Source organism: Trachemys scripta, chromosome 6 (genome assembly GCF_013100865.1).
Source record: "Trachemys scripta elegans isolate TJP31775 chromosome 6, CAS_Tse_1.0, whole genome shotgun sequence".
Classification (NCBI taxonomy): domain Eukaryota; kingdom Metazoa; phylum Chordata; order Testudines; family Emydidae; genus Trachemys; species Trachemys scripta.
The window spans coordinates 36,230,076-36,244,160 of record NC_048303.1 but is presented as its reverse complement, the minus strand read 5'-3'; the positions used below and the strand labels follow the sequence as shown (position 1 = coordinate 36,244,160).

Here is a 14,085-nt window from a genome sequence, read left to right as displayed (position 1 = left end):
CAGCCTTACCTCGGAGTTCAGTCAGAATGTCAATTTTTTGTTCTAGGATTGCTTCAAGTTGTGTAGCATAAGAATCCACATCATAATCTACTTCTTCAGTCATCTCTAGAAGAGCTTTTTCATCTTCCAACCATCGAATAGATTCCTGAAAAGACAAGAGATGCATGACCGCTGAATGCATTAGCCAGGAGACAATCTGAAGGCAGACAGCTGAATTCACAAAGTCTTTCTGCTTTCACAAAGCTAGTTATACCCTTTTACTAGACAAACAATTTCATGAATTGTAACATAAATTCACTTCAGTATCTGAATTTTTGTTTTCTATGTAGCAAAACTGTAGGTTTTTAATATGTTTTATAATACATGGTTCCTTCATTCCAATGGCTGTGTCAGGAACGGCCAAAGATAGTGGCCCCAATTCTCTGCTACAGTCTGGAGCACTCAGCATAGCTGCAGGCAGAGGGGAAAATCACTGTTTGATGACATCTTTGTAGCCCTTATATAAGGACACCATGCACTGAGCTAGACTGGTGATGCAAGTATGTGTGGGCTGCCCACAACTCCAAGGGACCATTCGGACACCCCGGGGCACACCCCCAAGCAAGCTTTGTGGGAGGGCCTGTGCCATAGGAGCCACTACAACAGCTCCATTCCACAAGAGGATTCCCCTACATCAGGGGTTCTCAAACTTCATTGTCCCACGACCCCTTCTGACAACAAAAATTACTACACGACTCCAAGAGTCAAAAAACTCTGGGATAGCTCAGTGGTTTGAGCATTGGCCTGCTAAACCCAGGGTTGTAAGTTCAATACTTGAGGGGGCCAATTAGGGATCTGGAGCAAAATCAGTACTTGGTCCTGCTAGTGAAGGCAGGGGGCTGGACTTGATGACCTTTCGGGGTCCCTTCTAGCTCTATGAGATACGTATAAGAGGGGGGACTGAAGCCTGAGTCCGCCTGAGTCCCAACGCCTCAAGAAAGGAGGCCGAAGCCCAGGATCTTCAGCCCCAGGCAGGGGGCCTGTAACCTGAGTTACCAGGGGAGCTAGCGAACAGGAGCGGCTAAAAAGGGAGTTTTGCGAGGGAGTTTAGAGGGGAAGTGGGTGGGAGGGGTGCTAGAGAAACTTAACGTTCTTTAAAATTTAAAGCCAAAAACACCTCCCAATAAATACAAAACATCAACCAAGGAACGGAGCTTCAGGAGTAAAAAGATAATGCAGGCAAAAGTCCAGCAACAGAGTGGGGGCTATCCAGTTTATTGCACCCAATGCAGCATGTATGATTACCTGCCCTATGGGCAGGTAGTGTATGTGTGCATTCGGTGCAAGGAGCTCCTGGCCTTCAGAGACTGTGTACAGGCTGAACTAGAGGAGCTAAGAGAGACAGAGGTACATAGATGAGACTTTCCAGGACACAGTAGAACAGACCAACCCCCGGTCTGACAGCCTCTGTGCTGATTAGACAGTCAAATTGCAAGCTCAAATTGTGGGGTTAGTGCCAAATAAGCTTCATCCCCAAAACACACAGCCACTAACACTGGAAGGCATGACTAAAACCAGAAAGGAACCAAAGCAGAAGAATTAACTCAATACTAAAAAAAAAAAAAAACAGTAACTGCTCTATGGTAACGAGACTTCTTTAAGACTATCAGCTTCTGAAAAGAAAACAACAGAAGTTACACTGGGTTTCACAGACAATATATCAGTGTGTTTCTCCTCTGCCACTGTGACAAAGGAGTTGGTGCTTGGGGGACATGGTGTATTATATATGATTCTGACTCTGTCTTGCCCGTAAGAATTGTGTTTAGAAATCTGTGAAGGTATGAGGGCACTAGTATACCATGACATCTTCCGTCCCAAGAGTTTGAACTTCCCTCTGGCCAATGTGAGCTATTTGATTAGTACAATCAATATTTTACCTGGAAGACAGCCCTGTGGTCTTCTACTACTTGCTCTTCCATTTCTACCATTTGTGACACAGCTTCATGGAAAGTAAACAACTGTGGAGAAACTTCTTCCTCCTTGAAAAAATAATAAAGTTTATTATTCTGTGATGAGTTTTGCTTTAAAAATAATAAATTAAATAGGTGTTTCATCCTATCCCAAGATAAGAAAGGGAAATATATAGAAAGCTGTACTGCTGAAAAAGGGACTTAGGAGTGTACAATTTTCAACTTCTTGCACCTGGCTATACATTATCAGAAATTGGGGGAAGGAAGGGGGAAAAAGTAGCAAAACAAATGAAATTTCATTTATTTTTCATCTTTTTTGTTATAATTTTCCAAACAGTTCTTCTACTGAGTAACAAACAAACAAAACAAAACAAGAAGGAAACATGGAGTGGGAACCACAGAAATCATTACGCCTATTCTTTTTACATATCTACTAGTGATCTGGAAGAGAAAGAAATGTTAATTAGATCCACAGATACTAAACAGGGAGATGTTGCCAACACCAGCAAGGACAGGGAAAGTAACACAGGATCTCAAGAAATTTCAAATTAGATACCTAAGAATTTTTCTTCTGTGTATCCATATTCACCATTTCCACAAACAGAGTTTTACTTCAGTGGTGCAATTAAAGGGTCAGGACCAGACTCGGCACTGAAGAGGGAGGGGACCTGTCTACCTATTAGTCTACTTCTACTGTGCTCTCCTCTAGCAGAGGTGCCAATGCCTAAAAAGTCATTCCTGCCAGCACAATTGGTGTAGTCAATGACAGACTCAAAGCCAAGCAGGCAGGCAGAGGCGACTTCCGGAGAGCAAAAAATGCAATACTGATTTGCTTGACAAGGTGCAGAACAACTGCCCAGGACGCTCGCAGCTCTTTGTCTCTACCTAAGGTGGCACACTGCGCCTTTGTTATGAAAGCAGACTCCTAATGAGGAGCCCAGAGTACTATCCAGCAGGCAAAAGCAAAGCAATCAATCTGGAGCTAAATTAGGGCTTGTCTACACCTGGAAGTTTACCAAAAGACGTATTCTGGAATAAGAATCAGAGGGGTAGCCATGTTAGTCTGTATCCACAAAAGCAACGAGGAGTCCAGTGGCACCTTAAAGACTAACAGATTTATTTGGGCATAAGCTTTCGTGGGTAAAAAAAAACACTTCTTCAAATCTGAAGAAGTGGGTTTTTTACCCATGAAAGCTTATGCCCAGATAAATCTCTTCTGGAATAAGACCATCCATATGGCATCTTATATTGTAATAATGATCATTATTCTGTAATAGCTATGTTATGTCCGCAAGTTTCAAAGTATAGACAAGCTCTCAATCATTCTAAAGCATTCTCTATGCTCTGTAGCTCAAAAAAGATGATGGGTCAGGAAACCGCCTGTAATTAAGGACATGGGTTTTGTTCCTGAAGAGAGAGTCAAGCCCCATCCTAAGGCAGCCTCCAAATATAGTGCTGAGGGAACCCAATTGTAGCAGTGAATTTAGAAACATGGGCATAAGGCAAAATAAGATAAGCATGGAAAAATGCACGCTAGCAAGCCTTGTGGGGAAGAAAATCACTTGAAACAGCTATTTGCATGAAAGGAAAATATCTGGAGTAGTAATCCTGAGGGCCCTAGAAGCAATAATGGAGAGAAAGGGCTTTACAGAATGCTGCCAGTTGCCCAATATGGGATGAAGGCACGCTAAGAAAAACTGTCCGGAAAAAAGCAGCAACTTCTAAAACAAACAGGCAGTGCTACTGAAGTGTCCTTAGCAGCAAGGAAAACAGAACGAATCTGAAACAATGCAAACCCCCAAAAACACATTTTTAGCATCAGCATTAACTTTATGACAATTTGAAAGAGTCCAGAGGTTAACTATACTCAACCAAGTAGCTAGTAGCCTTATAAACATATATTACTCAGGATTTGATCTACTGTTGAATTCAAAGACAATATTATACATCTCTACCCCGATATAACGCGACCCGATATAACATGAATTTGTATATTACGTGGTAAAGCAGTGCTCTGGGAGGGCAGGGCTGCGCACTCCAGTGGAGCAAAGCAAGTTCGGTATAACGCGGTTTCACCTATAACGCGGTAAGATTTTTTGGCTCCCGAGCACAGCATTATATCGGGGTAGAGGTGTATATACACTCGCCTAAAATGATGAACGCTACTTACATTTTGTTCACAAAGAAGTTTAAGATCATCTCTCTGAGGTGAGCTCCCTACAGCCCACTGTGTCTCTAAATCATCAATTTGATTTGGAGCATGGTGTATAATTGGACGGATATCTCCTGCAGCACTAGGATCAACCGTCAGTTCCTTCACTCTACAATCATTAAAAAAAAAAGATTTTATTTTAAAATACATGATACTCTACATAAAATAGCAAAAATAAATTAAAGCCTTATGGATTCAGATGCAATTTAATTCATTTAATAAAGGTGATGTCAACTTCACAAATTTAATGTGACTTTAAGGCCAAAAAAGGACCATTGTGATCATCTAGTCTGCCCTTCTATATAAACACAGGACACATAATTTCATCTATTTCATCAAGGCCAATAACTTGTTAGAAAAACATCCCATTTAGATTTAAAGATGGTGACTGCGAGACTGGCTTTGTTATAAATCAGGTACAAGGAGGGAAAAAACAACCCTAACCATAAACATTTAAGAACTGTATAACAAGTCAATAATAGTCGTAATCGTTAGTGTAAAGATAGCTTCACAGATTGTACACCAAAATCTGGCCAATATATTTCTCTCTCTTTGTGTGCATCTTTTTGGTTAATAAATGATTCCACACTTTTTGACTTTAAAAAACAAATCTGTTTACTCGCACTAACAATCTAGTGTCCACAAAGAATGGACAGATCATTAATTAAAGCCAATTTCAATTTTGAGATTCTTAGAAAAGCTGAACATTAGCAAAATGAAAACAGTTTACAAAAGTGCAGCTGACATCATCCATTCAAGCAAGGATGTCCACTTTAAAAAAAGTTTATGAACTAAATGAATCCAAAATTACAAATAAACCAAAAAAGGTTAGACAAATATCCTTCAGTAATAATTAACCTTAACAACTTGCTAATATGGAGTAAAAAAAAAAAAAAAAAACCAAAACCCCCACACGTATATGTAGGATTCACTACACTTATGAAAAATAAGAAGGTATACATTTCCTTTTATTTTTATCAGGTAATAAAATTCAAAGACTTAGAATTACTCTAAACAGACTTATGAGAACCAATCCACTAAATCTACAAAGGTGACATCATCATTTTTATGTATGAAGGGAAAAGCAAGCCTGAATATGAAATATTCAAATGTTTAAGGAAGAAAAATGAACAAAAAATTGGGAAGATGATTGAGGACCATGCAGTACCGTCACCTGTCAAACAGGACGAAAACAAAGTATGTGATGACTCAAAGCAAGGGAATAAATGAAGGTTTGGGTCTGTAAAATTATACAGCTAAACAGAGAAACTTAAAATAAAGATTCCATGTATAGAATGAAGTAGACCTGGTGATCGAAGGAGAAAAGTCGTCATACTCATAGGAAGGAGAGAGATCAGAGCGACTGCCACTACTCTGTGAGAAGGGAATGTCCGAAGGACTAATTCCAAATTCCTTTACTCTGCAGCAGCAAGATACAGCAGCATATTAAAAGAAAGTGTTCTTGTAAAGACATTAATTAAAATGACAATTTTTCATTTAGCATTCTCTTTTATAGTTTTGAAAAGAATGAAACAAATGAAGCAGTTCGTTTTTAAGATAAAACATGTTTAGAGACAGTGTTGAGACATTTAGGCCTTCCTCAAATTTGAGTTTCAAGCATGTTTCTAAGAAAATTCAACTGGACAAATTCTGCTCATTTACAGCAGTGTAAATTTGTAATAATTCCACTGTCTTCAGTGGAGTTATTCCGGGTATACATTGGTATAATGAACAGAATTTGGCCCGAGTTCAATATTCCATGGAATTGCTCTTTTCAAAAAATCAAGTGACTACAATTATAATTACTTCAAACTGCATACTACCCAGTTTCATGCGTATTGTAAACTGCACACACATTACTATTTAATGTGTCTTGAGTTCATATAATATCCGCAGGAAGTTACTTATTTATAAATTGATTAGCGCTGTCAAGCGATTAAAAAAATTAATCGTGATTAAGCACGTTGTTAAACAATAATGGAATACCATTTATTTAAATATTTTTGGATGTTTTCTACATTTTCAAATATATTGATTTTAATTACAACACAGAATACAAAGTGTACAGTGCTCACTTTATATTTACTTTTATTACAAATATTTGCACTGTAAAAAACAAAATAAATAGTATTTTTCAATTCAGCTCATACAAGTATTGTAGTGCAATCTCTATCATGAAAGTTGAACTTACAAACGTAGAATTATGTACAAAAAATAACTGCACTGAAAAATAAAACGATGTAAAACTTTAGAGCCTTCAAGTCCACTCAGTCCTACTTCAGCCAATCGCTCAAAGAAACTCAGTTACAATTTGCAAGAGATAATGCTGTCCGCTTCTTGTTTACAATGTCACCTGAAAGTGAGAACAAGCATTTGCATGGCACTGTTGTAGCCGGCGTCACAAAATATTTACGTGCCAGATGCACTATAGATTCACGTCCCTTCATCTTCAACCACCGTTCCATAGGACATGCATCCATGCTGATGATGGGTTCTGCTTGATAACGATCCAAAGCAGAGCGGACCAATGCATGTTCATTTTCATCATCATGGAGTCAGATACCACCAGCAGAAGGTTGATTTTCTTTTTTGGTGGTTCGGGTTCTGTAGTTTCCACATCTGAGTGCTGCTCTTTAAGACTTCTGAAAACATGCTCCACACCTCGTCCCTCTCAGATTTTGGAAGGTACTTCTGATTCTTAAACCTTGGGTCGAGTGCTGTGGCTATGTTTAGAAATCTTACATTGGTATCTTCTTTGCATTTTGTCAAATCTGCAGTGAAAGTGTTCTTAAAACAAACGTGCTGGGTCATTATCCGAGACTGCTATAATATGAAATATGTGGCAGAATGTGGGTAAAACAAAGCCGAAGACATACAATTCTCCCCCGGGGAGTTCAGTCACAAATTTAATTAACACTTTTTTTTTTTTTTTTTTTTTTTTTTTTTTTTTTACGAGCATCATCAGCATGGAAGCATATCCTCTGGAATGGTGACCGAAGCATGAAGGGCCATACAAATGTTTAGCATATCTGGCACATAAATACCTTGCAACGCCAGCTACAAAACTGCCATGCAAACACCTGTTCTCATTTTCAGGTGACACTGTAAATAAGAAGCAGGCAGCAGCATCTCCTGTAAATGTAAACAAACTAGCGATTGGCTGAACAAGAAGTAGGACTGAGTGGACTTGTAAGTTTACATTTACATTTGTAAGTTGCACTTTCATGATAAAGAGATTGCACTACAGTACTTGTATGAGGTAAACTGATAAAAGAAATAGTATTTTTCATTTTTACAGTGCAAATATTTGTAATAAAAATATTATAAAGTGAGCACTGTACACTTTTCAGAGTAGCAGCCGTGTTAGACTGTATCCGCAAAAAGAACAGGAGTACTTGTGGCACCCTAGAGACTAACAAATTTATTAGAGCATAAGCTTTCGTGGACTACAGCCCACTTCTTCGGATGCATATAGAATGAAACATACATTGAGGAGAAATATATACACACACATACAGAGAGCATGTACACTTTGTAGTCTGTGTCGTAATAGAAATCAATATATTTTAAAATGTAAAAAAACATGCGAAAATATTTAATAAATTTCAATTGGTATTCTATTGTTTAACAGTGCGATTAATCATGATTCTTTTTTTAATCACGATTAATTTTTTTGAGTTAATCACGGGAGTTAACTGCAGTTAATAGACAGCCCTAAAATTGATATGAAAATGACACAAGAGTTAAAATGCAACGGCAAGTGCAAGATTTAAATGTATGGACAAAGTCTACAAATGTAAGGTACGTATTAGATTCTGGCATACAAAGACAAATATAATTAATACTTCTGCACAGTATATGGGTCTCTCTAAAACGTAAACCAAGTTCTCTAAGAAACTTGTTACAGAAATATTAAAAACACATACAGGCTTGCAGTGCATTATTTTTGCAGAATATAATAGCATCACAAGCACGGGGACAGTTTTATGTGCTTGAAATAGAAAACAAATTAACTGCCACCCATCAATTATGAAAAAGTAAAGATCTTCAAGGATCTCATATGTTTACTGCTGAACATTTATTTCAAAGTTCTTGTTCCAGCAGTATACTCAAATATACAGTAAATTTAAAACATTTCTTAGGCCTGGTCTACACTAGGCGTTTATGTCGAAGTTAGCGCCATTACATCGAATTAACCCTGCACCCGTCCACACTGCGATGCTATTTAGTTCGACATAGAGGTCTCTTTAATTCGACTTCTGTACTCCTCCCCGACGAGGGGAGTAGTGCTAAATTCGACATGGCCATGTCGAATTAGGCTAGGTGTGGATGGAAATCGACGCTAATAGCTCCGGGAGCTATCCCACAGTGCACCACTCTGTTGACGCTCTGGACAGCAGTACGAGCTCGGATGCTCTGACCAGCCACACAGGAAAAGCCCCGGGAAAATTTGAATTTGAATTCCTTTTCCTGTCTGGCCAGTTTGAATCTCATTTCCTGTCTGGACATCGTGGCGATCACAGCAGCACTGGCAACGATGCAGAGCTCTCCAGCAGTGATGGCCGTGCAGTCTGTGAATAGAAAGAGGGCCCCAGCATGGACTGATCGGGAAGTATTGGATCTCATCGCTGTGTGGGGCGATGAGTCCGTGCTTTCTGAGCTGCGCTCCAAGAAACGGAATGCAAAGATCTATGAGAAGATCTCTAAAGACATGGCAGAGAGAGGATACAGCCGGGATGTAACGCAGTGCCGCGTGAAAATCAAGGAGCTGAGACAAGGCTACCAGAAGACCAAAGAGGCAAACGGACGCTCCGGATCCCATCCCCAGACATCCCGTTTCTATGAGGCACTGCATTCCATCCTCGGTGCGGCCGCCACCACTACCCCACCACTGACCGTGGACTCTGAGGATGGGATATTGTCCACGGCCGGTTCCTCGCACATGTTAGCGGACGGGGAAGATGAGGAAGGAGATAAGGAGGACGAGGCAGTCGGCAGCGCTCACAACGCTGATTTCCCCGACAGCCAGGATCTCTTCATCACCCTTACAGAGATCCCCTACCAACCCTCCCCAGCCGTTACCCCGGACACAGAATCTGGTGAAGGATCATCCAGTAAGTGTTGTAAACATCTAAACATTTATTTTTAACAGAACAGGAATATTAACAATTAAAAGAATGGGTTGTTCATGATTAGTTTGCCCTAGGCACTTAACGGTTCAGTCATGGGCAGTGCAAGTTTTGAAAAAAAATCTAGCAATGTCCGGTTTTCCGTGATTGTCCTGCCCAAGCCGCTCTACTGTTTAGTCCCTGCTACTGCAGCTAGAGTAAGATGCGGTCTATATGTGCAGGGATAGAGCAGTAATCCTCCCGGGACATCTCGACGAAGCTCTCCTGGAGGTAATTGGAAAGCCGTTGCATGAGGTTCCTGGGGAGAGCGGCCTTATTGGGTCCTCCGAAGTACGACACGTTGCCGCGCCACGAGACTAGCAAGTACTCGGGAATCATTGCTCTGCACAGCAGGGCGGCATACGGCCCTGGTCTTTGGAGGCTTTCCCGGAGCATTCTCTCTCTCTCGCTGTCAGAGATCCTCATCAGGGTGATGTCGCCCATGGTGACCTGCTTTGAATTAGGTAGGGGAATGTTAGTGTTGGGACTGCTTGCTCGTTCCTTTACAGAACTGTAACCGCTGGTTTGCAGCCACGCGGTGGAGGCGGGAGAGGGGCTGCCGAAAGGGATCGTTCCTGGGGACAGCCGCGAGGGGGTGGGACAGGGGCAGAGTTCCTGCTTGCCGGATTGCTGGCAGCAGGTACTGACATTGCTTTAAATGTGAAATGAGGCCAGTGGTAATATAAAAGTTTTAAACTGCCACAAGTCTACGGCTTACCATGTCTGCCTGCAACAGAAATTCCGTTGTGCTGCCCCGCTTCTCAAATGTGCTGTGGAAGACCCCAGGCACTGAATGCGAAGGCCGAGAATTCGACCTTGTGCTGAGTGCGCATGTGATAGGTGCTGTGCATGGTCTTGTTCACAGAGAAAGACTATGTTCTTTGTTCACAACTACATTTATCTTTCTGAGGAATTCACTCCCTTTTTCCCATTCCCACAGCCACATCTGCGACTGTCTCACAACCTAGCCTGGCATCACACTCCCAGAGGCTAGCGAAGATTAGGCATAGGAAGAAGAGGACACGGGAGGACATGTTCTCTGAACTTATGGCCTGTTCCCAAGCCCAGGCAGCACAGCAGACCCAGTGGCGGGAGAAATTGACCCAAATGCAGCAAGCAAACATGGATCGGGAGGAGAGGTGGCGGCAGGAAGACCAGCAGGCGACTCAAACGCTGCTTGGACTACTGAGGGAGCAAACAGACACGCTCCGGCGCCTTGTGGATGTTCTGCAGGAACGGAGGCAGGAGGACAGAGCCCCGCTGCAGTCCATCTCTAACCGCCCTCCCCCGCCACCAAGTCCCATACCCACCTCACCCAAAGTGCAAAGAAGGAGAGGCGGCAGAGTCCCTGCTAACTCTCACTCCACCCCTGCAGAGAGCTCTAGTAGCAGAAGGCTCTCATTCCCCAAAACTTGAAAAGTTCTTTCCTTCCCGCCTGACACAAGCCCCCGTCCAAGTTCACCTCCCAGTTCCATGTGTAGTTGATAATAAAAAATACGTTCATGTTAACTACTGTTTCAATCATGTTCTTTTGGAGGAGGAGGGGAAAGGGGGTTGGTAATTGGACAGGACAGTCACCTTTGGCAGGGTACATAGGCGGGGGCAGGCACAGCAGCAGGGCACATACACAGTGCAGTGATGCAGTGACTAGTTACCCTGGTTAGTCTGGGAGGTTGTTTTCATGTTATGTGGTGGGGGGTGGGTTGCTCTGTGACTTTGTGGCGGGGGAGGGCAGTTACAGATCTTAAGCGGCAGTCCTTATGCAGGATCACAGAGCCATGCAGCAGGGGATCTGTAATCGTCCTCCCCCTGCCACAAAGTCACATAGCCCCCCCATACACACAGTCCCGATCAGGAGGGGTGACAGGCTCCGTTGAAACAACCATCCCACCGCAGCGGAGCCCGTCAATCCTTGAGTTTAGAAGCTTCATTCGCGTCACTACACTACACCCGCTCCGCACCACAGTCTGCGTCCCAGTTTTAAAAAATTCCCGCGAAAACAGTATTAAAAAAAACGGTGTGCATTAACAAAGTAGAACTATTTTTATTTCGAAACGTGTGTTGGAAGGGGGTGAAGGGGGTATGTAACTGGGTAGGATAGTCAACATTAACTGGGTAAAGAAAGGGGGGCAGGTTCAGCTTCTCTGTACACAAACTTAAAAGTCACAGGTTACCCTGCTCACTCAGGAACTTTGCTTTCAAAGCCTCCCGGATGCACAGCGCTTCCCGCAGGTCTCTTCTAATCGCCCGGCTGTCTGGCTGAGCGTAATCAGCAGCCAGGCTATTTTCATCAACCTCCCACCCCGCCATAAAGGTCTCCCCCTTGCTCTCACAGAGATTGTGGAGCACACAGCAAGCTGCTATAACAATGGGGATATTGGTTTCGCTGAGATCACAGCGAGTCATCAAGCTTCTCCATCTCCCCTTGAGACGGCCAAAAGCACACTCCACCACCATTCTGCACTTGCTCAGCCGGTAGTTGAAGAGTTCTTTTTCAGTGTCCAGGGCGCCAGTATAGGGCTTCATGAGCCAGGGCATTAGCGGGTAGGCTGGGTCCCCGAGGATGACTATAGGCATCTCCACATCCCCAACAGTTATTTTGTGGTCCGGGAAGTAAATACCTTGTTGCAGCCGTCTAAACAGACCAGAGTTCCTGAAAACACGAGCGTCATGAACCTTGCCCGGCCATCCCACGTAGATGTTGGTAAAACGTCCCCTGTGGTCCACCAGTGCTTGCAGCACCATGGAAAAATAGCCCTTTCGGTTAATGTACTGGGTGGCTTGGTGGTCCGGTGCCAGAATAGGGATGTGAGTTCCATCTATGGCCCCACCGCAGTTTGGGAATCCCATCGCTGCGAAGCCATCTATGATCGCCTCCACGTTTCCCAGGGTCACTACCTTTGGCAGCAGTACATCAACGATTGCCTTGGCTACTTGCATCACAACAACCCCCACGGTAGATTTGCCCACCCCGAACTGGTTCGCGACTGACCGGTAGCTGTCTGGCGTTGCAAGCTTCCAGAGGGCTATGGCCACTCGCTTCTGTACACTCAGTGCAGCTCGCAACCGGGTGTCATTGCGCTTCAGGGCAGGGGACAGCAACTCACAAAGTTCCAGGAAAGTTCCCTTCCGCATGCGAAAGTTTCGCAGCCACTGGGATTCATCCCAGACCTGCAGCACTATGCGGTCCCACCACTCAGTGCTTGTTTCCCGTGCCCAGAATCGCCGTTCCACGGCATCAACATGACCCATTGCCATCGTGATGTCCTCGGCGCTGGGTCCCCTGCTTTCTGAGAGGTCTGTGCTACTCTCAGACTTCAGGACATCACCGCGGTGCCGTAGCCTCCTCGCCTGACTTTTCTGCATCTGCCTCAGGGAAAGGTGTATGATAAGCTGCGAGGCGTTGAGAGCGGCCACAACTGCAGCGATGGTCGCAGCGTGCTCCATGCTCGCAGTGCTGTGGCATCCGCGCTGTCAATGACTGGAAAAGTGCGCGAACTGATTTCCCGCCGGCGCTTTCAGGGAGGGAGGGCGGGAGTGATGGACGGATGACGACAGTTACCCAAAAGCACCCTCGACACATTTTGTTACCCAGAAGGCATTGCCGGCTACACCCAGAATTCCAATGGGCAGAGGGGACTGCGGGAACTGTGGGATAGCTGACCACAGTGCACTGCTTCGAATGTCGACGCTTTCACCGTTAGTGTGGACTCACAAAGTCGAATTACTGTCCTTAGTGTGGACACAGACGTTCGACTTTGCAATATCGATTCCAAAAATTCGATGCAAGTAAATTCGAACTACTCTCGTAGTGTAGACAAGGCCTTAGATTTACAAAGATTTTTTTTTTTTTTTTGGAACCCTGGAAAACACTATGCAGTTGAGAAGTCCCGGACTACCCATTTCTACTCATAAGCCCAATTCTTCTAAAAGGAGTAATACAAAAGTAAGAGAAATTCTACCTCCCCACTTCTTGACAGTTAAAATATATGCCCAATGCATTATTCTATGCATTTACAGATCAAGTTATCAAGTTTAGAAGAAAACTTAAATTTACAGGTGACAAAAAATCCTGTTTGTATTGCATACTTCTGTCAAAAAGGTAAAAGTGACGAAATTAAAGCAATACAGGATATCCATACTCAATCAGAAACATGTGAAAAGCATTTTTGGTTTTTGAAGGGAAGAAACAATTTAAAAATAAAAACAGAAATAGTGGGGAAAAGGAGGAATCTAGAAGGGCTGGTCTACACTTAAAAATTTGAGTGTTATAACTATATCAGTGAGGGGTGTGATTTTTTGCTGATACAGGCCTTGTCTAAACCTGCAGTATGTTGATACACATGGCAATGAAAGACTCTGGCAGTGGAGAGGGAGCAGGGAAAGGTCCAACAGCGGGGAGCTGTCAGAGTCTTTCCCTGCAGCAGGGAAAGGCTCCAGCAGTGGGACACTACACTGCTAAAAATAGCAGCGGGCATGTAGAAAGCCATGCAGGGAACACTATGACGTTGTGCTCAAGACACTCAGAGCTGTGAGCATCTGAGTTACCACTCAGCCTTAGCAAAAGTGAGAGCTTTGCTGCTGCCAAGCTGTGTGTCAGGTCACTGGCACACGAACCTGTCTGCCTTGCCAGCCAGCTCTTCAAGCTCTGCCAGTCAAAACCTTGCCTTGCAAGTAACAATCAGTGAACCCCATCTCCTAAAGTCCCCAGAGATGTCTCCCTGAAGTGTACAGTCCCTCTCACTGGACACACTCC

The 14,085-nt window shown here is 43.5% G+C and overlaps 1 protein-coding gene across 7 annotated transcripts in view; it reads right to left on the bottom strand.

Annotated features, from left to right (window-relative positions):
- The window catches only part of KIF2A (kinesin family member 2A), an 83,649-nt gene that overhangs the window by 5,401 nt on the left and 64,163 nt on the right, over positions 1-14,085 (bottom strand). For 5 of the 7 annotated variants that reach the window (XM_034773331.1, XM_034773328.1, XM_034773329.1 and 2 more), the window contains exons 17-20: positions 5,468-5,581; positions 4,120-4,270; positions 1,917-2,018; positions 10-145 (exon numbers count right to left, since the gene is read on the bottom strand). In XM_034773331.1, coding sequence (XP_034629222.1) covers positions 10-145; positions 1,917-2,018; positions 4,120-4,270; positions 5,468-5,581 — 503 coding nt within the window. The remainder of the gene's footprint in view (positions 1-9; positions 146-1,916; positions 2,019-4,119; positions 4,271-5,467; positions 5,582-14,085) is intronic. The other 2 variants (XM_034773332.1, XM_034773333.1) reach the window with 1 other exon arrangement.